This window comes from Bos grunniens, chromosome 15 (assembly GCF_055505025.1).
Source record: "Bos grunniens cultivar Pamir isolate PY7600 chromosome 15, Bosgru_T2T1.0, whole genome shotgun sequence".
Classification (NCBI taxonomy): Eukaryota; Metazoa; Chordata; class Mammalia; order Artiodactyla; family Bovidae; genus Bos; species Bos grunniens.
The window spans coordinates 51614727-51642584 of NC_141179.1; the positions used below are offsets into that span (position 1 = coordinate 51614727).

The 27858-nt window shown below is 41.8% G+C and overlaps 1 protein-coding gene across 6 annotated transcripts in view; it reads right to left on the reverse strand.

The window, feature by feature from the left end:
• STIM1 (stromal interaction molecule 1) overlaps positions 1-27858 on the reverse strand; it is a 204484-nt gene that overhangs the window by 86916 nt on the left and 89710 nt on the right. For 3 of the 6 annotated variants that reach the window (XM_086338454.1, XM_086338453.1, XM_086338456.1), the window contains one exon: positions 2952-3082. The exons of 2 other annotated variants lie outside the window; for them this stretch is intronic. In XM_086338454.1, the coding sequence (XP_086194580.1) occupies positions 2952-3082 (131 nt within the window). Of the gene's footprint in view, positions 1-2951; positions 3083-25850; positions 25914-27858 lie in introns of those variants that run through there. One more of the 6 variants, XM_086338459.1, reaches the window with a different exon arrangement.

A 27858-nucleotide genomic window follows, 5' to 3' on the forward strand; every position in this document is an offset into this window, starting at 1 on the left:
TGGCTGAATCTCAGTGTACTATAAGTCTAACTTCATAGCTCATAGCAGAGATAGAACAATTAGAAATGAGAATGAATCAAAGAAGAGACAGGAAACTATAAAAAGAAATCACAACAATGCATACGGGAATGCGGGCACTAGGCTAACAGTGCAAGAGGCTGTGCAGGCCTGCTCTGAACGATCCAAAGAAAGTTAAGACTGTTCACAATAGTCTGTAAGACGGAAACCTGGCCTCAAGAATGGCTAAAATTTTTAAATATCTAGAAATCGGGTTATAGTTCAGTTACCTGAAAAACTTACTGATATGAGGCTGAATAAATGAGGCCTGAATACAGTATCCTCGCAGACTGCTACTAGGCTCCTTGGGTAATCAGCAGTTCTGTTAAATGGGTCATAAAAACCTCAGGTCCTTGATCACTAGCACAACCAGGATTTCATCTCTGCTGTCTCGGAGTCCATAATCCAATGTACCAAGCTCTGACCTGTCTACCCAATGGGTCTAGTTAGATCCTGAACTCCATATATGTTGAGACTATCTTAAACACATAGACTTTGCTACCACGACTATATGTTTCAAAAAGAAAGTAGCCTGTAACTGATCGTGAGAAACCCAGACTGGCAGGCCCCTCTGCCCACCAGAGGCCTGACACTGCAGGGAGAGCAGATGAAGAAGTCCAGGCAGGCAGAAGCTCCACTGAAAAAGAACAGCTCACCACTGGCACAGGGAAGAGCAGGGTGACAGCTTTTGTGTTATTTTAGAACAGTTTGTGCTGATGAGCTTTTTGTTGCGGTACATTCCTCTAAAAAGAACATTTTCTTCCTCCTCTCATTGACAAAGTAATTCAGCAGAAAGTGAAAAAAGAAAGAGGAGCAGATGACAAAGATATCCAGGAATTTGTGGATCTTGGAACACATCACCTTCTTGACTGTGATGCCATGCACCTCCCAGTTGGGTGGCCAGGTCCTTGGAGAGACGTCAGGAAACCTCTCAGCCTCTCTCACCACCAGGAACATGGCACTATTCCCAGCACAGACAAATAAAATTTGGGTCCTTTGAAAGCCAGTGACACTTCTAGATGTGACCAAAAGCTCAGATACAGTCATCATGGCTGTTGCCCTTAAAAACCTACAGCTGCCAGATCGTATACGTATCTCAGCCTGGTTGCCTGGGCCCCCTTTCCTCTTCAGGTTTTTGTCCTGTGGTTTTCCACCACAGTCACTCTGTCCCACCAAACCTACCAAAAATGCTTCTTCCTGCCTCCACATCTTTGCTCACGCTCCTTCCTACTGCTCAGGCTGCCCCATCCCTTTCCACTCTATCCCAATTCTACGTTTCCTCTAGGAAGTCTATTTTTCTCCTCTCATTAGACATTATCTAGTTCAACCTGATCAAGGATCCCCTCAGTAGACCAATCAGTGGAGGTTTGTGTTCCACTTGCCGATCTTCAGTGACAGGGAGTTCACGATCTACCTACCAAGGAAGCCTCTACTGTGACGAGATAGAACTGTTAGGTGATTCTTTACTCCAGAAGAATATGCCTATATTTTACTTTCCCCACAGTGTTCCTGGTTCCGCCCTTAGAATAAGAGACAATACAGCAGTACTTAACAGCATAGGCTTTAAAATCAGATCTGTGCTCATACTCAGCGTGTCCTTGAACGAAATGCTTAACCTTTCCAAAATTCCAGTCCTTGACGATAATACCAACTTCATAAGGCTGTTAACAAAGTTAAAAGAGTAACTATGCAAAGAGCTTAACACTGTGCCTGGCATACAGTAAGAATTTCATTGCTAACCATTATCATCTTTTAAGCCTGATTCCTCTACTTCTATTTTATTTGAAGATAGGAATTGTATTATCTGAATCTCTTCTTTTCCAGGTTAAAGTTTCTTCATTAGATTGTAAATTATATAAGGACAGCTGTATCGCTATGTAATTATAGGTATTTACTGTCACATTCGCCACATCTAGAACAGTGCCTGGCACATATATAATAGATACTTATAGACACTGAATTGTACTGAATGCTCTCCATTTCATGGTTTTCACACCCCTCATCAGTCATGTCACCCCTCCGTACAGGCTTTCACTGCTTCAAGATGTTTCTGACAATGTGAAATCCAGAACTGAATTCAAAATTTAAAACCGGACTAACCAGCAGGAAGGAGAGACCAGAATTACCTCCTCCCTCAAGATATACACCATATCACTACTAGAGATTGGGCATAATTTGGCAGCTTCACCAAAGTGCTGGCTCAAGTTGAGCCTGAAAACAACTGGAATTTTTCAATCTTCTCACACATGATGACTTTGTACTCCGGGCTCTGTACTCTGGGCTCTTTGTACTCTGTACTTTGTACTCTGTGGAACTGGAGCTGTAGTAATGCCCAAAGGTGAAACAATAACAGGGCTCTTCCATCCAGAGATTCCTCTCACTCTTGCTGTCTGGACCACTCAACTGACTTCTAGCAGTTGCAACCTGGAATTCAGAACGACCTTTCTAGGAACCTCTGTCTCTTCTTCACAAACAGTATAAGTTTCCAAAGGGCAAGATCTGACTGCCTTGCCTTCTCCTCCACAGGCCAGCACAGGGTTGAACACAGAGTCAGGACAGATGGGTGCCCTCCACCTCCAGCAGGAGTACAATAAGGACGCAGGCAAACTGTACAGACCAGCCTCAGGGCTCCCTCTCCCTCTCAAACAGCACAGCTCGGTCAGCGTTGTGCTTCCAGCTGGCAGGCAGACGGGGGCCGGTCCAGACACAGACAGAGAGGTAAGGCCTGCTCCTCGAGGCTGCTCTGCTGAGAATCACCTTCCCTGGTAGGGATGCGACGCTAGAGAACAAGCCAGTAGCAAGAACACCTCTCCCCAGGGAAGAGCCTGTCTAGACAGCTTCAGGGACTGTTCGCACAGGAAGAGAAGAGAGCCACGCAGAGTGAGGGAGCTCACCTCATCACTTTCTTCCACATCCACATCACCATTGGCATCATCATCCATCAGCTTGTGGATGCTGCGGACTGCATCAAAGCTGAGCTTCTCATCCTCACTGTGGCACAGGGGTTTGTCGATCCGGCAAAACTCTGTACAGGAAAAGCAAGAGACAATGTTACAGGGGGCTGCCGCCCAGCTCTATTACCCACCTGTCTCATTGTCCCTAGCTTCTAACATCTGACTCCACTTAACAGCGAGAAGAGTGTTTCTTATTAACTGTCTTCCCCATTTAGGAACAATGCTTTATTATCCTAATAGTTTCTTGGCAGGGAAGTCAAGCATAGGACTAGGAATACACTGGGATCTACACAAAGAGCATGAATAAATAACTCAACAAGAAAAAAAAAATACAAATGAGAGAAAATACAAATAGTCAATGAACACAGGACAAGGTCTCCCTAGTAATCAAAGAAATACATATTCAAAAGAAACAACAAACAAATGTAAATTAATACAATCTCTCTAGAAATAGGAAAAAAGCCCATTTGTTCCAATGCCAGAGTACTACATAGCTTTCCTCTTTGTTCGCTTTGTCACTGCCTCTATACATAATGCCAGTCACAGGCTACTCAGGGAAACCCTTCACATCGTACGCCTTCTCCGAGCCAGCCTTCAGCTGTCTATTAGACATCTAAGGTCCTGAGCATGCCTGACACAACTGCATGGGAGGTGTGGAGTGAAGCCTCCTCTGCCCACCACCATACAGTCATACAGCAAAAAAACCACCCAGTCCACTTCATGACACCTAATCCTCTCATGAACCTGGAAAATGCCTAGCAGAAAGAGCCTGGAATCTAGTTGTAGCTCTACTATGTGACTCTAAGATCACTTCCCTTCTTCAGGCTTCAAGTTCACTATTTGAAAAAGACATTTTAACTAAAGTTTTTGGCATTTCTTCCAATTCCTAGAGTGTAAAACTCCTCTTTTTTTTTTGACCTTGATCTTGAAAACTACTTTCTAGGCAAAATACTCTTCAAATCATCCCCAATGAAGATAGAAGAAAGATCCTGATTTCCCAAATAGAAGTAGTCACAGAAGAGGAAGCAAAGACAAGGTGAAGAAGCTGTGGCTGCGAAGCCTTCTAGAAAGCCCTGATCAGAGACCTGAAATGCTCTCATCCATCTAATCATTTACTTATCTGCTGGTCAGAAACAGAGACAAGATCAGACAGGTCACCTCTTTATCACTTGCTAGTCACTCGAATCCTTTTCAAAATGAGGAGGGGTATAAATATAAAATTTTTTAAGTCTCAGATGTAACTCAATAAAAATGTGTTGAATATTGAAGCTCACAGATGTTAACAGATGTATCCCAAGTCAAAAGCCACTATAGAGGCATAACAAGAGCCCAGGTCTGCTGACTCCTAGGCCAGCACTTCACCTGCCTGCCTTTACACCAAGGTAACCAGATAGCTTTAAGTTAGTTGTATCTTCTGGAAGCCACAGATGGTAATGCTGGTAAGAACCACACTGAAAAAATGGCTTTAGAAAAGAAAAAATAAGATAAATAGTATGCATACAAAAGAAATAAGTACCTCCATAGACTCTATGTTCCTCTATCTGTCCTGGCAAGCTGGAGCAGAATATGGAAGGTGAGGTAAAGGTGTGGTGGATACTGAGGGAAAAGAGTAGAAAATAGCCCAAAATTAAGGCACTGTTTCTAGTTTCCTCACCAACAAGAGCTCTTAACACAATTGCTTTATTCATGGACTCCTATCCACTACTTATCCCAAACAAACTGCAGTAAGTAATGACTAGTTTGGAGATGAAGCAAACAGCACTGAGATTAGGATAACCAACATAACATTTTTCTTCCCTTATTCCTGTATTTATACTACTCAAAGGCATATATAATTGCCTATAATAGCTTTTTTGATCAGCATATGATATGCCCATTCAAACAACATTTATTGAGTTCTGTTTATATGTCAGGGTCTATAATCAGCCCAGGGGATGAAAAGATGAAGCAGACCTCATCTTTGCTCTCAAGGAGCTCAGTTATAAAAGCAAGGGACTCTGCCAGGACCAGCTTGAGTGAGCCTCACAGTGTTGCTGTACATGCTTTTATTATAGCATTTATTGACTCATATTTAAATTATACATGCTCATGCCTGTCTTTTCCATTATACTGTGGGTATGAAATGCTTCAAAAAGTAATATATTAGATTTGAAAAAAAAAGTGGGGGAAATAGGCAATTAAAATACCAAGTGCTAAGTGCCATAATAGAAAGAACTGAGGTTATGCTAAGAGTCAACAGCTTCTTCGGTAAAAGGCCAGACAGTAAACAATTCAGGATTTATGGGCTATACAGTCTCTGTTGCAGCTATCTAACTCTGTCACAAAAGCAGCCAAAGACAAAACATGAGTAAGAGAACTCAACTGTGCTTCAGTAAAACTTTATTTACAAAAACAGACAGTGGGCTGGATTTGGCCCTTGGACCATACTTTGCTGACACCATTTCTAGAGCTCCCTAGGTAGTACAACTGAAGCACACTGGATCAACAGATTTTTGACCCAAAACAAAGAAATCTAATCTTTTCACTAGCCTGTATCCACACACAGGATTATCTGAAGTAAAGCACTTCTATTAGGCTTTTAAAAATAATGGAAATAGTTTACCAAGCTCTAGGGACTGGGGTCTCCAGGCTGGGCCTGATTGGCCTACAACAAGTCCAACATGTTTGGGCTTCAAACATCAGGCTCTAGTTTGTAACCTGATCAGACAGACAGGTGACTTTTGCTTCTGGCGTAATTTGGCACAGAGAAAGATTAAAGGAATTGAGGATAAGGGAATACAAAGTCTTGATGCCCTATATTGCCATGGAATCCTGTCCAGAAAAATCATCAGACAAAATTCACAAAAAATCCCTTCAATGGAGCATTGCCTATGAGGTCTCTCCTTCCTGAGATCTTTACTATCTTTCTTAATACATTCCAACCTGGCAAGGTTTCACAGATCCATCTGGAAATTACCTTAAAAAATCCACACTTTTAGCAACACATTATTACTACAGTGCAAGAGCCCTGCCCTTGGAGTCAGAATACATATGTCAAAATTCTGGCTTCATCAGTTACAACCATATGATATTGGACAAGTTGTTTAACTTTTCCCAGCCTCCAACATCTCACTTACAAAATAAGGATAATTAATTCTGCTGCATATGGTTTTGTTAGAATTAGGTGTTGCGAGAAGACTCTTGAGACTTTTCATGGACTGCAAGGAGATCCAACCAGTCCATTCTAAAGGAGATCAGCCCTGGGTGTTCTTTGGAAGGAATGATGCTAAAGCTGAAACTCCAGTACTTTGGCCACCTCATGCGAAGAGTTGACTCATTGGAAAAGACTCTGATGCTGGGAGGGATTGGGGGCAGGAAGAAAAGGGGACGACAGAGGATGAGATGGCTGGATGGCATCATCAATTCGATGAATGTGAGTTTGAGTGAACTCCGGGAGTTGGTGATGGACAGGGAGGCCTGGCGTGCTGCAATTCATGGGGTCACAAAGAGTCAGACACGACTGAGCGACTGAACTGACTGACTGACAATTGTTAAAGCACTTAGCATAGGGCTTCCATGAAATTGACACTAAATATATTTGTTATCTCTTTCTTTCCTGCCAGAGCATCAAGTAAACAGTTCCCATCTTTCACTAACTTCAGCCACTTTCCCTCTATGGACCATAAAGAGTCAAATAAAGGAAGTACAGTCCAATCAAATTGCTCAAAAGAATGTTTCTAGGTGAGCTGGCAAGTGAGTGTCTGACAATAGCCTGTCTTCCCCCAGTATTTACATGTCTATCACTGGTAACATTTATCACACAGTATTGTTGTTGTTCAGCGCTCAGTCGTGTCAACTCTTTGCGACCCCATGGACTGCAGCATGCCAGGCTTCCCTGTCCTACACCATCTCCCAGAGTTTGCTCAAATTCATGTCCATTGAGTTGGTGATGCCATCCAACCATCTCATCCTTTGTCATTCCCTTCTCCTCCTGCCATCAATCTTTCCCAACATCAGGGTCTTTTCTAAGGAGTCGGCTCTTTGCATCAGTTAGCCAAAGTATTGGAGCTTCTGTTTCAGCATCAGTCCTGCCGATGAATATTGAGGACTGATTTCCTTCAGGATTGACTGGTTTGATTGCCTTGCAGTCCAAGGGACTCTCAAGAGTCTTCTCCAACACCACAGTTCAAAAGAATCAATTTTTTTTTTTTTTTTAAACTTTACAAATTGTATTAGTTTTGCCAAATATCAAAATGAATCCGCCATAGGTATACATGTGTTCCCCATCCTGAACCTCAAAAGCATCAATTCTTCGGCACTCAGCTTTCTTTATGGTCCATCTCTCACATCCATACATGACTACTGGAAAAACGAGAGCTTTGACTGTATGGACCTTTGTCAGCAAAGTAATGTCTCTGCTTTTTAATATGCTGTCTAGGTTGGTCAGAGCTTTTCTCCCAAGGAGCAAGCGTCTTTTAATTCCATAGCTACAGTCACCATCCACAGTGATTTTAGAGCCCAAGAAAATAAAGTCTGTCACTGTTTCCATTGTTTCTCCATGTATTTGCCATGAAGTGATAGGACCGGATGCCATGATCTTAGTTTTTTAAATGAGTTTTAAGCCTGCTTTTTTAGTCTCTTTCACATACAGTGTTATAGTTGTTTAACCCATCTTCCCCATAATGGCTTGAGACCATGTATCCAGCAGCAAGAAAAAGCCAGGTTCTTGATAAATATTCAACAAATGTTTTTTGAATGAATAACTAAATACTAGTTCTACAATCATTTAAGGATTTTTGGAGGCAGAAAAGAGAATTTTAGGTAGAGAGAAGAGCACAAGACCAAGTTTAACTTTTTTTTTATCTTAGGACCACTTTTTACACTTAAAAACTGAAACTCCCCAAACTGATTGATATTTACTATATTAGAAATTAAAATATAAACCCCATATATATTATAGAAGCATGTTTTATGAAAAAATAATTGTTTTCTGCAAAAAAAATTCATGAGGAGAGTGGGACTGTTACACATTTTTATAAATGTCTGGCTTGATAGAAACAGCTATTACAGCCTTATTATATCTATTTATGCATTCAGTGTGTTGTTTTGCCTTCAATCAAAACATAGATATGCAGTTGGAAAGCAGGAGTATTTTAATAATTTTTCAGATAATTGTGGTCAGTCTTCTTTGATACTTCACCAAAACTTCAACAAGTAGTAAGTTTGTTAAAGGTTACAATGTGAAATCTGAAACTATACAGGTGAACTTTTTGTACTTTGTCACAGTAAAATCCATCTTCTACCTTGTAGTCTATCTTGCATTTTGAATGGATCTTTTATCCATGGATGATTCTGAAACAACATATCCTAATCATTTGGAAACTAGTGATTCAATGAGTTAAGCAGAGTTTCCAAATTTGACACAGTTCATTATTCAATATCAAAATAATTACAACTATAAAAAAAAAGGCTGTAAATTTAGGGAAGCTGTCAAGTTATTGTGGCAGATACAAGTTTTCTGAAACTTTTATTTTCAATTAAAAGCTAGAAGTTTATCATTGGCAACAAATACTACCAGTTGTTCTTAAAGTAGCACACTTGCTTCATTCATTTTCAAGAAAATGTCTGCCAAAAACACAACTCTCAGTAATTGCGATTTGTCAGTTATTCTTTCAAGTAAAAATAGTGTTCCCTGAAAAAGGGAGGTAGTTTCGCTCAATTGCACAAATGCATTTCCTTGAGATAAACATCAGGCTTCGATATGCAGCATTAAGTGCTTAAAGTGTACTTCCTGTTTTATCACACAGAATACTACAGAAACAATTCAATAAATTATAAAAAATTTTTAATTCTCTATTAAAAACTTTAAAAAACCTGACAGTGCATGGAGCGGAGGATGCAATGGTTACTGGCACAATTTTGTGACAGTCATGATTCCTGTTAAGATGCCAGCAGTTTTACCTACTAAGTTCTTCTGCACCAACAGTGCAAATGTACACAGGATGGGAAAAGCAAATACTATCTTAGTATTATTATTAAGATGGCTTTGACCTTCTGGACCCCCCCAAAGACCTTGGTGACCCCCAATGGTCTGCAGACCACACTCTGTGAACCATGGGCAGATAAAATGACAAAGACCTTTCCCTCACATCCAAAGCTCCTCTCCTTTCTCTAGACAGACCTAATCATTTACTGCTCTATGTTCCAAGCACTTTGTACCTAACTCTGTTATATTAATTCTCATGCTCTGAGTTGTTCGCATGCCACAGCCAGAAAAGGGCAAGGACTAAATTTGACTCACTCTATCCCCCAGGGCCCAGTATGGCACGATCCTAATAACCACCTTGTCAAGTATGAAATCAGTAAATGCTGGCTGAATGAATGAATGCATGAATGAATGGATTTATAACAAACCATATCCCGCCAAAAGACAAGAGAATTCTTGAGTGTAGCCTCCCAATTCCCACCACCAATATCCAGTATCCACCTAATGCCTCTCCCTCTCCCAGCCACTTTCATTTCTCGTCATAAACACTAACTCATCCCCAGAGAACACATATCTGAAGGCATGCAAAGCAGAGCCACTGTAGTTGAGCTGGACAATGGATTGTCTGATGTGAGACACAAGCTCAGAGGGAAAGAAGTGAGAAACAGCAGTCAAGGAAGAAAGCATAGAGAGAGAAAGGAGAAGGACACTGATCAGACTGTTCCTCAGTGCTTGGCTGGAACCCGAGGAGAATCTGGAAATGACTAAATTGTAAACGTAAAACAAACAGGGGCTTCATCTCTGAAAATAATTTCTCCCCCTTCACTCAGGCTCTGTAGTGACTCTGATGGGATCAGAATCCACACTTACCCTTAGAAAAGGCTCAAAAGAGTATATGACTGAGACCATGAACCCTGAGAAGACGTTCAGATTTGATCAAGACCATGAGGTTGCAGAGATAAAACAGCCTGGAACCTAGAATGAGGATAGGACTGAAGGGAGAGCAGGGGACCCTCTAGATGAAAATGTAAAGGCTGCGAAGACGAACTGGCTTGGGACCTGGAACTAGCAAGAAAGGTCTCCCCTGGAATACAGCACATAGCAGGCCTAACCACAGAGAAAAGAGGAGTCAGATTCCTGGGCTGAGTAAAACCCAGCCTACCTGAGGGATGTTCCTATCCCTGGTAGAACATCATGCTCAGTTGCTCAGTTGTCTCTGACTCTTTGCAACCCTGTGGACTGTAGCCCACCAGGCTCCTCTGTCCCTGGAATTTTCTAGGCAAGAATACTGGAGTGGGTTGCCATTTCCTCCTCCAGGGGATCTTCCCAACCCAGGGATTGAACCCACATCTCCTGTGTCTCCTGCATTGGCAAGCGGATTCTTTACCCATGAGTCACCTGGAAAGCCCCAGTTAGAACATCACATCCTCGTATCCAAGAAGAGGCCCAGCTCGTCTCAGCAGGGGACAGGAATTGAGAAGAGCTTTCCTTCTGGACAAAGCTGGCACTGGTTTCAGCTAACTAAGCAACGTTAACCCAAAAGGCTTCTGACCATGCTCATTTCTCCTCCAAGAGAGAACACATCAAAAATAACCTATATAGCACCAAGAGTGAACCCTAGGGTAAACCACGAGCTTTGGGTATTATGATGTGTCAATGTGAGAGACTTTTTTTTTTGGAGGGGGGCTCAAAAATCACTGCAGATGGTGAGTACAGCCATGAAATTAAGTCATGCTCCTTGGAAGAAAATTATGACCAACCTAGACAGCATATTAAAAAGCAGAGACATTACTTTGCCGACAAAGGTCCGTCTATTCAAAGCTATGGTTTTCCTAGTAGTCGTGTATAGATGTGAGATTTGGACTACAAAGAAAGCTGAGCACTGAAGAATTGATGCTTTTGAACTGTGGTATTGGAGAAGACTCTTGAGAGTCCCTTGGACTGCAAGATCAAATCAGTCAATCCTCAAGGAAACCAGTCCTGAATATTCATTGGAAGGACTGATTCTGAAGCTGAAACTCTAATACTTTGGCCACCTGATGAGAACTGATTTCTTGGAAAAGACCCTAATGCTGGGAAAGATTGAAGGCAGGAGGAGAAGAGAACGACAGAGGATGAGATGGTTGGATGGCATCACTGACTCTATGGACATGAGCTTGAGCAAGCTCCACAAGTTGGTGATGGACAGGGAGGCCTGGCGTGCTGCAGTCCATGGGGTCGCAAAGAGTCAAACTCGACTGAACTGAACTGAATGTAGCACCTACTACCACCTCACATGATACATTTGTTCACTGATTTGCTTATTGTCTGTCTTCCTCCAATATATGTAAGGTTCACAAGCAGGGACTTTTTTTGTACGCTGCAGTATCCTCAGGGACTCTCACAGTGCCTGGCACATATTAGGTATTCAATATAGATTTGCTGCATGAATGAATGTACAGATAAATGGATCTTTGCCTTTCTTAATGTACAGAATTCTCCTTTCTACCTGACTATTAAACGTTGGAGTTTCAAAGAATTTGAGTTCAGTTCTAGTCTCTCTTTTCATACTGCACTCTCTTCTAAATAATCATCTCTCCTCATAGCTTCAACCACCATTTGAAGAAATTACTAGGTATTACCAACTCCCAAAAAACAAAATGATGTTTCTGGTTCAAGTTTCACTTTTGGCCCACAGAAACCCAGACTCCAACTACCTACTAAACATCTCCACATGGATGTCCAAGAGGCACTTCAACTCATAATGTCTAAACCTCAACTCGTTACCTTTCCCCCAAACTTCCTACTTCACCAGTTGTTTGTGTCAGAAACCTTAACATCTCACTCCCTCAGTCTGCACATTCATTCAGTCACCAAACCCAGTTCAAGATTCCTCAACTATTTCAAACCTCATTCTCCACACATCATGTCACTCTCAGCAGAGATATTCTAAACACTTAATGAGCAGTCAACAGGAATGCTGGCTATAGGCAGTGCTAGTACATACCAGCTGCACACCTGCACAAGTCCTCTCACTTCCTACCACCCTTCAACGCTTTTCATTATTCTTAAGATAAAGTTCAACTTCCCTACCTGCCAGGCCCAGAACAATCTGTCACCTATTACCTTTCTGGTCTCATGTTCAGCAACTTCTCCTGCTTCCTGTAACCCTTCTTTGATGGGTCAAGTTTCTTCTCTCCTTTCTACACAGCACAGGGATTCTCAGCTCTGGTGGCATATTAGAATCACTTAAGGAGCTCTTAAACTGCTGACACGAAGGCCCCAGTATCTCTATGGTTGAGACCGAGGTATGGGTTTGGGGGCAGGGTTTTTTTCTTTTTCTTCTTTAATTGAGAAATAACACACATAGGGGACTTCCTTGGTGGTCTGTTGGTTAAGAATCCACCTTGCAATGTGGAGGACTCAGGTTCGATCCCTGGTCTGAGAGGATTCTACATGCCACAGAGCAGCTAAGTCTGTGTGCCACAATTAGAAAATCTGTGCGCTGCAATGAAAGATCCCACATACCACAACTAAGACTTGACACAGCCAAATAAATAAATACTTAAAAATAAATAGAAATAACACACATAAAATAAAGTGCATAAATAAACCTAAGAACCAGACTTCCCTTATGGTCCAGTGGTTAAGAATCCACCCGCCAATGCAAGGGACACAAGTTCAGTCCCTGTTCCAGGAAGATCCCACGTGCCACAGGGCAACTGAGTCTATGCACCACAACTGCTGAGCCAGCGCTGTAGAGCCCATGTTCCACAACAAGAGAAGCCACCACAATGAGAAGCCTGGGCACTGCAACTAGAGAGCAGCCCCGGCTTGCTTCAGCTAGAGGAATCCCATGAACAGCAACAAAGACCCAACACAGCCATAAACCCATCAATCACTAAATTTTAAAAATATAAGAATCAATTAACTTGTATATATATTATGTATAAGTTTATAATTATATACTTATATTTATATAATTATATATAATATATATATTCTTTAAACTTCCACCAAAATCAAGATATAGAGCATTCCTAACACTCTGGGAAGACTCTCTCCCTTTTCCTCTCTCCAATCAGTGCTACCATGACCCCATAGTGGTAATCATTATTCTGACTTTCAACATCATAGGTAAGTTTTACCTTTTTTTTTTTGACGTTTATTAAAATGGAGCATGGGTATTTTCAGGGTACAGTTGCACACAATAAAATGTCCCAAATTTTAAGTGTAAACAGTTTAATGTGTTTGACAAACATAAGCACTCACGTAACACTAACCTGTTTAAGATCTAGAACACTTCCACTGTCACAAAATGCTCCCACTCAGTTCCTCAGTGCCAACCTTCATCCTCTTCCCCACACAATCACTGATCTGATTTCTATCATTAGAAATTAGTTTAGCCTGTTCTGGGCCTCCCTGGTGGCTCAAACAGTAAAGAATCTGCCTGCAATGAGGGAGACCTGGGTTCAATCCCTGGGCTGGGAAGATCCCCTGGAGAAGGGAACGGTTACTCTGGCCTGCAAAATTCCATGGACTGAAGAGCCTGGCTGGCTACAGTCTATGGGGCTGCAAAGAGTTGGACACGACTGAGACTTTCATTTGCCTGCTCTAGAACTTCAAATACATATAATAATAACTCTGTAGTCTTTTGTGTTTGGCTTCTTTTGTTCAGTGTGATTTAAGATTCAACCCTGCTATCACATGAATCAGTAGTTTGCTCCAATTTATTGCTGAGTAGGATTCCATTGCAGAGAAGGCAATGGCACCCCACTCCAGTACTCTTGCCTAGAAAATCCATGAATGGAGGAGCCTGGTAGGCTGCAGTCCATGGGGTCGCTAAGTCGGACACAACTGAGCGACTTCACTTTCACTTTTATGCATTGGAGAAGGAAATGGCAACCCACTCCAGTATTCTTGCCTGGAGAATCCCAGGGACGGCAGAGCCTGGTGGGCTGCCGTCTATGGGGTTGCACAGAGTCCGACACGACTGAAGCGACTTAGCCTAGCTTAGGATTCCACTGACGGAGCAGGCAATGGCAACCCACTCCAGTATTCCTGCCTGGAAAATCCCACGGATGGAGGAGCCTGGTAGGCTGCAGTCCATGGGGTCACTAAGTCGGACACAACTGACCGACTTCACTTTCACTTTTATGCATTGGAGAAGGAAATGGCAACCCACTCCAGTATTCTTGCCTGGAGAATCCCAAGGATGGTGGAGCCTGGTGGGCTGCCGTCTATGGGTCACACAGAGTCGGATACGACTGAAGCGACTTAGCAACAGCAGCAGGAAGATTCCATTGAATGGATATACAACTTGTTTATCCATTAACCAATTTCTAGCTGTTACAAATAAAGTGTTATTAATATTAGTGTATAAATCTTTGTGTGGACGCTTGTTTTCATTTTTCTTGAGTGAAAATGAGGTGTTTTCTTTTCCTTAAGTTCCACTAGGGATGGAACTGCTGGGTTATACAACAAGGCCATGCTTACCTTTCTAAGTAACTGACAAACTGTTTTCCAAAGCAGTCATATCACTTTATACTCCCATCAGTAAGCACAAGGATGAGGCACCAGTCCAGTTGCTTCATATACTCTTTATTTGGTGATGCTAATGTCTAGCCCAGGTTAAAATCCACCTAGAATTCCTTTTGTATGAAAGACTCTTCTCTTTCTTAAGGTGCACATTGTGACTCATACTGCTAGTCTCAGCTTAAACATTTTCGTCTTCCAAGAATCTTCTTTGATTCATCTTCTTTCCCAAACTAGTTTAGGCCCACATTATATATCCCCCAAAGTACTCTGTACTTTTCATTTCTAACATTTTTCACAATCATGATTATGTGATACTTTGCTAAATATTTGTCTTCTTCACTACACTGTAAGCGCCACTGCAGCAGGAATCATGGCTATCTTCATGGCTGAATCCTAGCTTCTAGCACCTAGTACAAAAGTTGGGCTTCAATAAACATCTGTTGAATAAGCAAATAAATACCCAGAAGAATAAATACCCAAATACCCAAAAGAATTTGCTACACGAAGGAGCAAAATCAGAGATGAACAAATACAGTCCTTGCTCACAGAAAGTACTAGAATGAGCATAATTCATGTGTTACAAAGACATGAAGTAGAATATGGTACAGGGTCAAGAGACCAGAGTGACAGGAGACGGCACAGCCTGAACAACAGGCAGAAGACGGCGGGGGTAGAAGCAAAGGCTATCCAAGCAAAGCAACCCAAGAGCGAGGAGCACAGCGTCTCACACAATTTGATTTATTAAAAGACTCCAAGTCAAAGGGGGGTTTTTTTGCCAGTTGTGCAAAAGGTCCTGGCAAAGAACAGGTGTAACGGATATTGGGATCCCTCATCAAACTCTAACTCTACATGGCAGAGTTAGAAGAGCTTTGGTTGGCATTAAGGGCCACTGCTCACTTTACAACGAGAGTAGGAAACTGAGGCCATGAAATGGGTTTGTTTTGCCCTAGGTGGGCTGGCAAAGCAGTGTCAGAATCAGATTAGAAGATTCACTAAATTCTTTTTTTAATTTATTTCATTGAAGTATAGTTGATTTACAATGTTGTATTGATTTCTGCTGTATAGCTAAATAGTTCAGTTATATATATATATATATATATATACACACATATAATTTTATGGTTTATATATATATATACACACACATAATTTTATGGTTTAACACAGGATATTGAACATAGTTCCCTGTTCTTTACAACAGGACCTCATTGTTTAGCTATCCTACATCCTATATATAACCGTTTGATTCTGCTAACCCCAAATTCATCTATCCATCCCCCACCCTCCTTCCCCTTGACACACACAAGCCTGTTCTCTATGTCTGTGAATCTGTTTCCGTTTCATAGATAAGTTCATTTGTGTCATACCTTATATGTATAAGTGATATCATATGGTATGTCTTTCTCTTTTTGACTTACTTCACTTAGTGTGATAACTTCTAGTCCATCCAGGTTGCTACAAATGGCATTACTTCATTCTTTTTTATGGCTGAGTAGTATTCCATTCAGAAAAGACGATGGCACCCCACTCCAGTACTCTTGCCTGGAAAATCCCATGGATGGAGGAGTCTGGTAGGCTGCAGTCCATGGGGTCGTGAACAGTCGGATATGACTAAGCGACTTCACTTTCACTTTTCACTTTCATGCATTGGAGAAGGAAATGGCAAGCCACTCCAGTGTTCTTGCCTGGAGAATCCCAGGGACGGGGGCGCCTGGTGGGCTGCCGTCTATGGGGTTGCACAGAGTCGGACACGACTGAAGTGACTTAGCAGGAGCAGTATTCCATTGCATATGTATACCACATCTTCTCTATCCATTCATCTGTCAATGGACATTTAGGTTGCTCCCATACCTTGGCTATTGCTAAAAGTGCTGCTATCGACATAGAGGTGCATGTATCTTTTTGAATTTTAGTTTTTTTCTAGATATACACCCAGGAGTGGGATTGCTGGGTCACATGACAACTCTATTTTAGTTTTTTCAAGAACCACCATACTGTTCTCCATAGCGACTGCACCAACTTACATTCCCACTCACAGTGTAGCAGGGTTTCCTTTTCTCCACACCCTCTCCAGCATTTGTTGTCATCTTTTTAATGAGAGCCATTCTGACTTGCGGGAGAGCCCTCACCAACATCTATGCCATGTATGTGGCAAGATTATGGCTGATAGACAAGATGAGCCTTTGCAAGAGGGCTTCTTAAAACTACTAACTCTTACTCTCCATGGCCAACAAAGCAGGGGGTGGAGGGTGGGCAGGAGGGTTCCATCAGGTTCTTTTTGTCTATTAAGGGCAATCACAGAAGCCTTAACTGAGCTTGTGCCACTCCCCAAGAAGAGTAAAACAGAACTTCCTGGGTTTGCCTTAACTTCTTCAGTGCCCAGCACTAGCCAAAGACCCCTTCTCTACTAGGACTTAGAAACAAAGTTTAAAAGACACTAGGAGGGCACTTAGTCACCCCTTTGTGTCCCATTTCTACCATCTTCCTCCTCCCAGTATTCTTTTCTTCAAATTTTGATCTAACAAGAAGCCTCTTTCCAGAGTAAGATGGCTAATCCTCAAAGTTAGTCCCCACAAAGCAGCCCATGACCTCAATAACTGAGGCTTCTGGTGCAGGAGCCTTCTTGTTGTTCTGACTCCCAGTGTATACTCCTGGGTGCCCTCCATTCTTACCCCGAATTATTAAAATATATACTGAATAACAGAGGTGGTAGACGTAGGTCTTTGAATTCAACTTTCTTATACTCTGACTACTTCTAAGGATTAATTTTCTTGTCTGAAAAATCAGTAAAGTTCTTTACAAACAGTAAACCCCTATTAAAATATCAGTCATTCATTTGTCACTTCTCTGGTCTTTGCTTTTTACCTGTGAGTCTGATGTTCCCAACTACAGCAAGAGGAGTCTGATTTTTCTGGCGTCCCTTGTTTCTGGATTAGGGCTGGGCAACACAGTACCTGGCCTAGTGACAACTGAAAGCTGTGGACTGACTTGGAAGATCTGCTTTCTCAGCTCTGGGGTCCTAAACAGCATAGGTCTTTACACTCTTTGCATTCTAAAGGTATCTGAGCCAAGAAGCATGACAGTCCCAGAGAAATTCAACACACATTTGTTCAAAAGCCACCCCAAATTCTCTGACCTGGAGCCTGACCCAAACATTCCTGTGTCCTGGCCAGTACTTGTCAGGGTCTGAGATGGCCAAAAAAATAATTACAAACAACTCAAAAGAGTGTTCTGCTAGGAAGAGTTTTCTAACAATGCTGGAGTAAGTTCCAAGGACCTGCCCAGATAGGGACTCTGCACAGTGCCCAGGGCAGATGTGCAGCCTATTAGTGGATCCTCTAGGATTACACCCTCGGGTTCAGAAGCTGGGCTGGCTCCTAACAATCAGTGCTTATCACAGCAGCCCCAAGAGCACAGTGATAAATGCCTTGAAGATATAAACACTGAGGAGCCAGGCACACCATGGCGTGGGGTAAAAACAATGTGGATTCCAGTTTCCATAGCAATAAGAGGTCATCCTCAAGTCTCCCAGACCCACTGCTGGCTGGCTTACCAGAGAACACATTCCTAGGCTCCAAAAGAGACTGGGACTAGGAAAGAGCTTCTCACCATCTTTCTGCCCCATGTAAGCCACCACTTGGACAATACAAGAAGCTAACTGACCCCCCTTCCTATTTTCTTGAGAGAAGATAATCAAGAACACCTACTGAAAACCCTGGCAGTCTGAGGATCATGCCAAGAACCAGGTTCACAGCCCTTCCTCACCCGACGCAGTTCTCAGCTATGGTAGCGGAGCTGTTCCTGTGAACAGGGACTACGAGGAATGAGTGTGCCTTAGGCTCCTCACAGTCCAGGCTCCCCGACCCTGATATCACCCTCATGTGCACAAGCCTGATGCGATTTCTGAGGAAGGGCCTCTCTGGCAAAGCACATTCCATCTCATAGAGAACAGAGCTCAGGTCTCGATGAGTCTTGCCAGGGTTACTACAGTAGCTTCCTCACTGATTTCTCCATCTCTGCTATAGTTTCCCTTAAACTCATCCTCTACCAAAGCAGTCAGTATAATTTTTCTAAAATTCAGATCTGACCAGACCACAGTCTTGAATCAAATCACTCACAGGTTACCATAAAAACCTGTACACAAATATTCACAGAAGCTTTACATGTAATAGCCAAAAACTGGAATAGGTCTGTATGTCCTTCATTCGTTTACACTCTAGTACTTACATACTACTCAGCAATAAACAGGAATGAAGGGATGATTCACATAACTACTTGGGTGAAGTCCCAGGGAATTATGCTGAGCAAAAAGAGCCAATTCCAAAAGGTTACAAACTCATGATTCTATTTATATAACATTTTTTAAAGGACAGAATTTTAGAAATGAAGAGTCGAGGGATTAGGGACATGGAAGGGAATGGGAGGGAAGGGTGTGATTATAGAAGGACAACATGAAGGAACTCTCTGGTGGTCCGGTGGTTAGGACTCAGTGCATTAACTGCCAAGGGCCCAGGTTCCATCCCCACTTGGGAAACTAAGATCTCACAAGCCATGTGGGCAGTTAAAAAAAAAAAAAAAAAACTAGAACAACAATATGAATGACCCTTATGGTGTCAGACTAGAACTTGGTACACACAAATACACACACACAAGTACATGTAAAACTGAGGAAATCTGAACAAGATCAGTGGGTTGTGCTAATGTCAATATTCTGGTTGTGATATACTACAGTTTATCAAAATGCTACTGTGGGGGAAGTTGCACAAAGTTTCCCAGTGATCTTCCTATATTATTTCTTAAAATCACAAATAAATCCATAATTATCTCAACAAAAATTTTAATTAAAAAAATTCTTTGTAATGCTCCCAAGTTCCTACAACTGTGATTCCTAGCTTTTTTTTAATGAGTAATTCAAAAAAGCTGCATAAATAATAGTTGTACTTTTAGTAACCCCCAACTGAAAAATGACTGTGGAAATAACATGGATTCACAAGACACTCCTCAAGGACCTTTACAGGGCTTCAAATCTCCAAGACTGGAAACCAGTGAAAACCTATGGCTCATATAATGAATATAAAAAAACAAATCACACAAGGCTCCTCAAGAGGCAGTCCCTAACCAAGTTCTCTAGCCTTATCCCTCACCACTCACTCACACACACCCCACGCTCCCACCACACTAAACCATTTTCAATTACATAAATAAAATAAAAAAGCAGACTCACATTGCAGCTCTGTACATGATGTACCCTCTGCCTGCAATATCCTTGCCCCATTCTTCACCTGACTAACTCCTACTCAAGTTTCAAGATTCTATTCAGGCTTTTTCCAGTTCCTCTAACAGGTCTCTGCACTGAATCTCCTCGGGTTATACTAGAGCCCCTCTTGTGTTCTCGTAACCCCTGTGCTGGCCTCTATCACACTTAGACCAATGACAACCTCTTGATGCCTCATTTCACTTTCATTGTTTTTTGTTGTTGTTGTTGCACTGCACAGCTTGTGGAAATCCTACAGAGTTCCCCAACAAGGGATCAAACCCAGGACCCTGCAGTGGAAGCACAGAGTCCTAACCACTGGACCACCAGGGAAGTCATCTCATTTCATTATCTTAAAACAAGTAGAAAATAATATGTACCTACCTCATAAAGTTGGGCAAATTAAGTGAGTTACTACATCTAACGTATAATACTTCCAATAAAGCATGGCACATAGTAAGCGTTTGATTACTACCAAGTGGTTTTTGTCTAACTGTCTAATTACTACACTAAAAGATCCAAACATAAACCAGTATTTGCATCCATCTCTAGGTATATATAGCATATAGTACGTGCTTGATCAATATTTGGGAAAAGAATTAAGGGTTCTAAGTTTAGGTAAGGCGGTAGAATTTAAGTCAACAGTAGAACTGGAGATTTAGAGAATTGGAAATTTCTACTAAAAGCAAGAGGTGAATATAGGGTGCAAGCCAGGAATAAGATAGCCATCTCAGAAAAATGAGCACTATTACAGATTACTGAAAACTTGGGTGAATAAACAGAACTGAGAACTGCTAAATTATACATATCTCCTAACCCAGCTTTGACTATACTCAATTATCATGAAGAACTCCTTTGACTTGTCATTGTAACTTGTTAACATTGACCTGAAAAAGTTGTTCAACCTTTTGGAGGCACTGTTTCTTCATCTGTAAAATGTGGCATAAAAACCATAATGTTCTAAGTGTTTAAAATTATGCAAGCAAACTTTACCTTGCCCACTGATTGAAGTAAAACTAGTTTGGTCTAGATAAATGTTATGTCTTCTTACTGCCTTAAAATTTTTTTTCTCTTAAAAACTTAAATCTCTTGAATAATAACTACCTAGCTGAAGGGAGAAGGAAGAGATGTATGTGAAACTGACCTATCCAACATGCCAGCTTGACAGAGGATACAGGTGGGTAGCTACCCCTACTCTCCCCCCAGCTATTCATGTTTAAGGCTTGCTAGCCCTTCAAGGCCCAGGGAAAGTCCATCTCCACCAGGAAAGCTTCTTGAACCACTCCAGGTCAGAGCACTGAGCCCAGTCTGGGCCAGGCACCACCTCATAAGGTTTCTTCTGCTCATAATTGAATTATATCCCAGGTGGCCTGTTAGCTCCTCTGGAGTGGGACTTGAGAGTCCTACCACTATTTCCACAAGAACAGAATTAAGGACATTATAACTACCTAAGGGAGAAAGGGAGGATGAACAAGACAGGAACTATGCTGTGACTTCTACACATGGTGTCTCTTTTATTATTCTGTGAATTGGTACCTTTATCATTCCCAATATAAGATGAGGAAGCTGAAGCCCAGATACACTACATGATCTACTCAAGTCACATAAATGGTGAAAGTAGGGGTGGAACTGGGATATTATCTATCTACAGAATCTTAATAAGAATAAATACATATTGGTGCCCACTTGGTTACCCACCATACAGCTGGTTTGTTAGGCAATTCAGTCACATCAGCCTTCCACCTCAACTCCTTTTTGCTGCCAGTTTGGGCCTGAGATGCTGGTTTGACTTTCTTTCTTACTCTTATTTTATCTCACATGGAAAATGTGAAGGGAGCTCCCCAGGGTCCCTTCCAGGGTGGAGTATGTGGAAAAAACAGGCTAAACAAAGGGTGCTTCAGGGGGAATTAAAAAAAGGAGGCAAATATCCATACCCTATAATATCAGAGCCAGAAAGACTCACTAGTTAAATTCTTTGGTTTTACAGATGAAGATATTGAACCCTAAGAGGCAAGGTTATTTGCCTAAGGTCACACAGCTGAGTGGAGACTGAAATCCTGTCTCTCAACTTCCAAATTAGTACTCACTTGGGTCTACCCTGCACCAGGCTATGGAGACAGAACTGGAGTATGACCTGTCAGGCCTGTCACTAAGCAAAAAACCCAAATGCTGTAAACACAGGAAATGGGCTGGGATGAGGTTCAGAGGGAGTAGCAATCTTTGCCAAGTTAGAAGTGTTCAAGCGTTTCCTGTCCACAGCTGCTAACTGTCACAGAAATGCTCCAGAAAGTAATACAGGCAGAAAAAAAAAAAGGAAAGACTAAGGCCTAGAACTGACTATAAATTATTCAGGCTAACCCACTTAGTTTTACAGATGAGGAAGCTAAGACTACCCCCCAAAAGAAAAATGACTTGACCAAACTCACACCATAGAATTCAAAGATCCTTAGAAACCACTTACTTGGTTCAAATCCTTCACTTTAACGATGAAGTATCTGAGCCCCAGAGAGGGAAAGAGCCTTGCCCAAGGTCACACAGCTAGACTTGTGTCACAGCCAGCACTGGAACTCGGGTCTTCTACCTCACAGGCCACTATGCTCACTAGTTAGAGTGAGCAAGATAAAGGGCTCTGCCTCAGATGATTTGGGTGCTATTTTGGCCTTGAAAAAAAATACAACGTGTCAGGAAACTGAAAATAAGCAGGATATACTAATAGCTAATGAAGAATGACAAGGGCCAAACAGAGTAAGCTTAGAGGAGCCAAAACAAAAGTGGTCTGGTTGCTTAAGACTTTGGGAAACTAAGAGGTAGAAAAATATTATGGCTATTCTAGGAACTTAGAATCCAAAGGAGAACAATCAGGGAAAACAGACAGAAAAGGCCGGAAACACTAAGGGAAATCCCAAGGTAATGGTTCTTTCTTCTGTCCTAAGTCAAAATATCCAGAAAACATCACTGCAGGAGCAATCCTCGGCTCACTAGGCCACTAAGGGGTACAATAGTAATTGGCAGATTCCTGGGCCCCCATTCTACACAGCTCATGGGTATGGAGGGAATTATATTTACACAATTCCTAGCAGTTCATATATATTCAATCTTCACATCAGCCCTGCATGACAAGGACCATGATTGCCATTTAACAGATGAGGAAACTAGGGCTCAGAGAAGACAAGTCTCTTGGTCACAGTCACAAAGTTAGTATTATATATGGCAAATCAAATTGTTGTTGTTTAGTTGCTCAGTTGTGTCCAACTCTTTGCAACCCCATGGACTGTAGCCCACCAGGCTTCCCTGTCCATGGGATTTCCCAGGCAGGAATTCTGAAACGTGTTGCCATTTCCCACTCGAGGGGATCTTCCTGACCCAACCCACATCTCCTGCATTGCAGGTGGATTGTTTACCGCCTAGCCACCAGGGAATCCAGTATTCACACTTAAACTCTCCTTCCAGAAATTCTTAGCAAATGTCTGCTGCTCCAATCCTATGGGATACAATGAGGAAATGGATATGCTCCTGGCCTACTGGCATTCCAATCAGAGACTGGAGAGTTAAGTAATTATTGTAACAACACATAACAATTTTGAATGCTTACTAATATGGCAAGTGCTATTCTAAGCTCTCCACGTATACTGCTGCATTTAATTTACACAGGAACTTAGTGAAGTGGTTACGGTTTTGTTTTTGTTTTTCTGTTTTTGGTCATGCTGCATGGCTTGCAGGATCGTCATTCCCCTACGAAGGATTAAACCTGGCCACAGTGGTGAAAGCACTGAGTCTCAACCACTGGACTGCCATGGAATTCCGACATCATTACTATTATTTTCCTCATGTACAGATAGGAAAACAAGGCACAGAGAGACTGAGTAACTTGCTTAAGAGCACACAGCAAGTAAGTTGTAAAAGTAAGGATTCAAACCCAGGCAGCTTGACTCTACACCTCATACTCTTCTTTTTTTAAATTTATCGAGTATAGTTGATTTACAGTGTTGTGTTCATTTCTACTTTACAGCAATGTGATTCAGTTATACATATATTCTTTTACATATTCTTTTCAATGATGATTTATCACAGGATATTGAATATACTAGTTCCCTGTGCTATACAGAAGAACCTCATTGTTCATCCATTCTGTACATAATAGTTTGTATCTGCTAACCCCAAACTTTCAAGCCATCTCTCTCCCAACCCTCCCTTGGCAACCACATATGGTTCTCTACATCAGTTAGTCTGTTTTGTAAATAAGTTCATTTATATCCTACTTTATATTCCACATATAAGTGATATCATATGATATTTATCTTTTTCTGACTGACTTCACTTAGTATAATAATCTCTAGGCCCATCCATGTTGCTGTAAATGGCATTATTTCATTCCTTTTATGGCTGGGTAATATTCCATTGTATATATGCACCACATCTTCTTCATCCATTGATCTTTTGATGGACAATTAGGTTGTTTTCATGTCTTGACTACTGTGTATAGTGCTGCTATGAACATAGGGGTGCATGTATCTTTTTGAAGTATAGTTTTGTCTGGATATATTCCCAGGAGTGAGATTGCTGGATCATATGGCAACTCTATTTTTAGTTTTTTTAGGAACCTCCATACTGTTTTCATAGTGGCTGCACCAATGTACATTCCCACCAACAGTGTAGGAGGGTTCCCTATTTAGAGCCTATACTCTTAACAGCCACTTCCAAATAGGCAATGCCAAGGCACCTCGGTTAGGGCTCTGACAGAGGGAGGCCAGAGGCAATGGAGGGCCTTGCTGGGACAACTGTAATGAAGAATGACTATCAAGAGGCTGGAGAGCACAGAAAGGTCAGAGAAACCTGAACATCAAGAACTGGGCTACAACAGTTGGTTCCTCCAGAGACAAGACTCTGGTGAGAAAAGATATGAACGGTGACCACAGACATTATACTTATCTCCTGCTTTGATAATGGCACCTCTGTTCTGCAGAGCTTTCTCATCCAACATCTCACCAATCCTCATTACAGTCAAGGGAATTAGGCAGGGCAGAGATTCCCAATTACACTTGACAAATAAAAATGAGAACAATAGAGTAGCAGCAATTTGTCCTAGATATGAGCTAGTGGCAGAAGAAAGTCAAGTCTCTTGACTTCTGCTCTTTCTACTAACCTACTCTGACTCTGATCAGGAAAACCCAAAACATGGTACTGAGGAAGAGTTTAAAACTCTAGATTTCTCTGAACACTCTCTTTTCATCTTACCATCACTCCTACCACTCCATTCCCTCCACCACTCACTCTACGTGCACATAGAGTTCTTGAACTCTCCTTACATATACCCATGCTCCCTCCATTGATGCCTCAAAGTCAGTGATTCAATCAGTGAGTTATTCAACCACAAAGCCTTGACTGCTATTAGACACCATGTCCTCAGGGAAACAGTCTCCTCCATCAGTTCATCCTCAGAATGCAGATGTTTAATGGCAATTAAAGAAAAGAGAGAAATGCTGAAAAAGGAAAGGCCAGGGAGAAACACCCTATTAGGGGAGAACATTTCAAATGATTCTTAAGTCTGCACAGGAGACATCAAATTTAACCCCAGCCTGAGGCCCAATCACAAAATCAATGCAGTTAAGGTCTTGAGCTTTTAATAAGGAAAAGAACTAAAAATCCACCAAAAAATCTTAAATCATTCATTGATTTATTCCTCATTATTGATGTTTACCTTGTATACAACTCAGGTGCTAGACACACACACATATACACAAAACAACAACTTCTGCCTTCAAAAAGCCTAAGTTTTAGTTTATGCTCCATTGTTGTAGACAAAGCCATCTTTTCACTAACTCATTTGCTTCTAACGCCTATGTGAGTTTTATACATACAAGTGATAATTTGTGTTCTTCAAGTCTTAGTAATATAACTATGTGAGTTACACAGAAAGGAAGCATGAAGGAAAGGTATGTTTGTTCTTGATAAATTTTTTCATCTATTTCAGAAAATTTTTTTAGAAACTTGAGTTGGCCTGAGGTTCCTTTTGGAAAGAGCTATGTTCAGCAGTAAATAATCTTTTTTTATTTAAAAAAAAAAAATCAATAGATTTACCAGAAAAACAAGAACAAAACCTTACCTTCTAGTGGAGACAGCAGGCAATCAGGATATAAAAAAAGGGCTACAATCAAGGGAAATACCAAGTTTCTGTGGAAGCAAGATGAGAAATTCTCCTTTAAGGGGCAAGGAAAGGCTTCCCAGAGAAGAATGATTGGCCATTGACTTGGCCTTAGAGAATATGGAACATCTGGATACTGGAATGCTGGATGCTTGAGTCCTGCACAGACAGGACTGGAGAGGTCTCTAAGGGCAAACTAGAGAGTCCTAGGTTGGGAATTCCCTGGATTTCCAGTGGTTAGGACTCTGCTAAGCCGTGCAGCGTGGCCTAGATTCCTAGTAGAGGTGTTGCCTTGGGATAAAAGGAATACGCTATAGCCCTGGATGCTTCAAAAACTATATTACCCCTCTGGGGCATCTCCTTCAGGTAAAGCTCATCAAACTCTGTAATGGCCCAAGCTCAACCCTGCACGCAAACAGACCCAAAGCTCTGAGCATAAGCTTGAGACTCTGCAAGAGGCTTCTCTATCTTGCCCTCACACACTTCTTCCTGCCTTGCACACAGCCTCCCACAGAAACCAGAGCCACCTTATCTCACAAAGAGCTCTGCTGGTGGATACCACCATTAATGGTCTTAAGACTTAAAACTTAAAGCCAGCCAATATGAAAAATTGTTCCATTCAAATGCAACCTTTAGTGATTTAACCTTGAGCAAGCCAAAGATGAAAACAAAAGTCCTTTTAATGCTTCATAAACACAGAGCAAAGCAAACAACTCATACCAAACCACAGTTCATTCAAGGGAAGCTCCAAATTTGGTAGTCCCTGCCACCCTACTGCCCCATCACCAAACCCATGTTCCAGCAAGGCCCCGCCTAGGCACACAGCACAGGCAGTGCTGGAAAAAAGCATGGGGCGGGGCAGGGAGGAACAGGTCCTCAGATCCTTTCCTGAAGCCCTATCCAAATGGAAGAGAGTAACTACACCTTTTCCATATCCCACTCCAGCCCCACAGAATGCCAGTTCAGCCTGGCCCTTGTGGGACTTGAAAATCTGCAAAGAAGCTAGCAAGGTGCCACCTGAGCACCACAGACCACACTTCTCGGAAAATGGGAGCTACTTTTGCAGTTCACATGATGAGACCGCCACACACAGTCTGGAAACAAGTGGCTAGTTAAGGAGCGATGCTCTGGAATAGAGAAACTGGGTCCAAGTTTGGCTCCTAACTTGATCATATTCTATATCCATTCTCACCTCCCTGAAGTCTGCAGTAATCATATCCTAACCAACCTTCAAGCCCAATCCACCTACTATGTCCTCTGGGGACACCTTCCAGTTTCCTACAGTCCTCCATCATCCTATTTTATTCGGACATTTACTTACTCATAAAAATGTGCAGTCGTATTTTTTCTAAGGCAACACTGTTTACTGTGGGTACTGTGCCTTTCCCTCACCAGAACTCAAGTTCTTTGACAAGGCTGCCCAAGGCCTACACTTCTACTGCCTAACTCCACCAAGAATTGCCTCCAAATGCAACAAATCTATTATCCTAGATGATTTCATGTGGACACACCCTAAAACCCAAGCCCAAGCTCCACATTCCAAGCCCACTGCCAATTCTCCTCTCTCTCCTTCAGACTGCACCTCCCAATCAGATCTTGCTTATCACCACTTTTGCAGGTTCACCACACTGATGACTCTTCATTAACTAGAACAGAGGTCTTCAAAGTACAGATGCCAATCCCTCAGTTAATAGATCAGCCTTTTTTTTTAAATTATCAAAGTTGATCAGTGTATCAAAGGGCGTACTATTTTCAAAAAGTCTTCTTTCATTTAAACAATAGTTACAATAATTACTGGAGAAGGAAATGGTAACCAACTCCAGTATTCTTGCCCGAGAAATCCCATGGACAGAGGAGACTGGCCGGCTACTACGGTTCATGGGGTTGCAAAGAGTCGGATACAACTTAGCAACCAGAAAAACAACAAACAACAATAATTACAGCAGCTAACATGTATGTAGTACTAAGT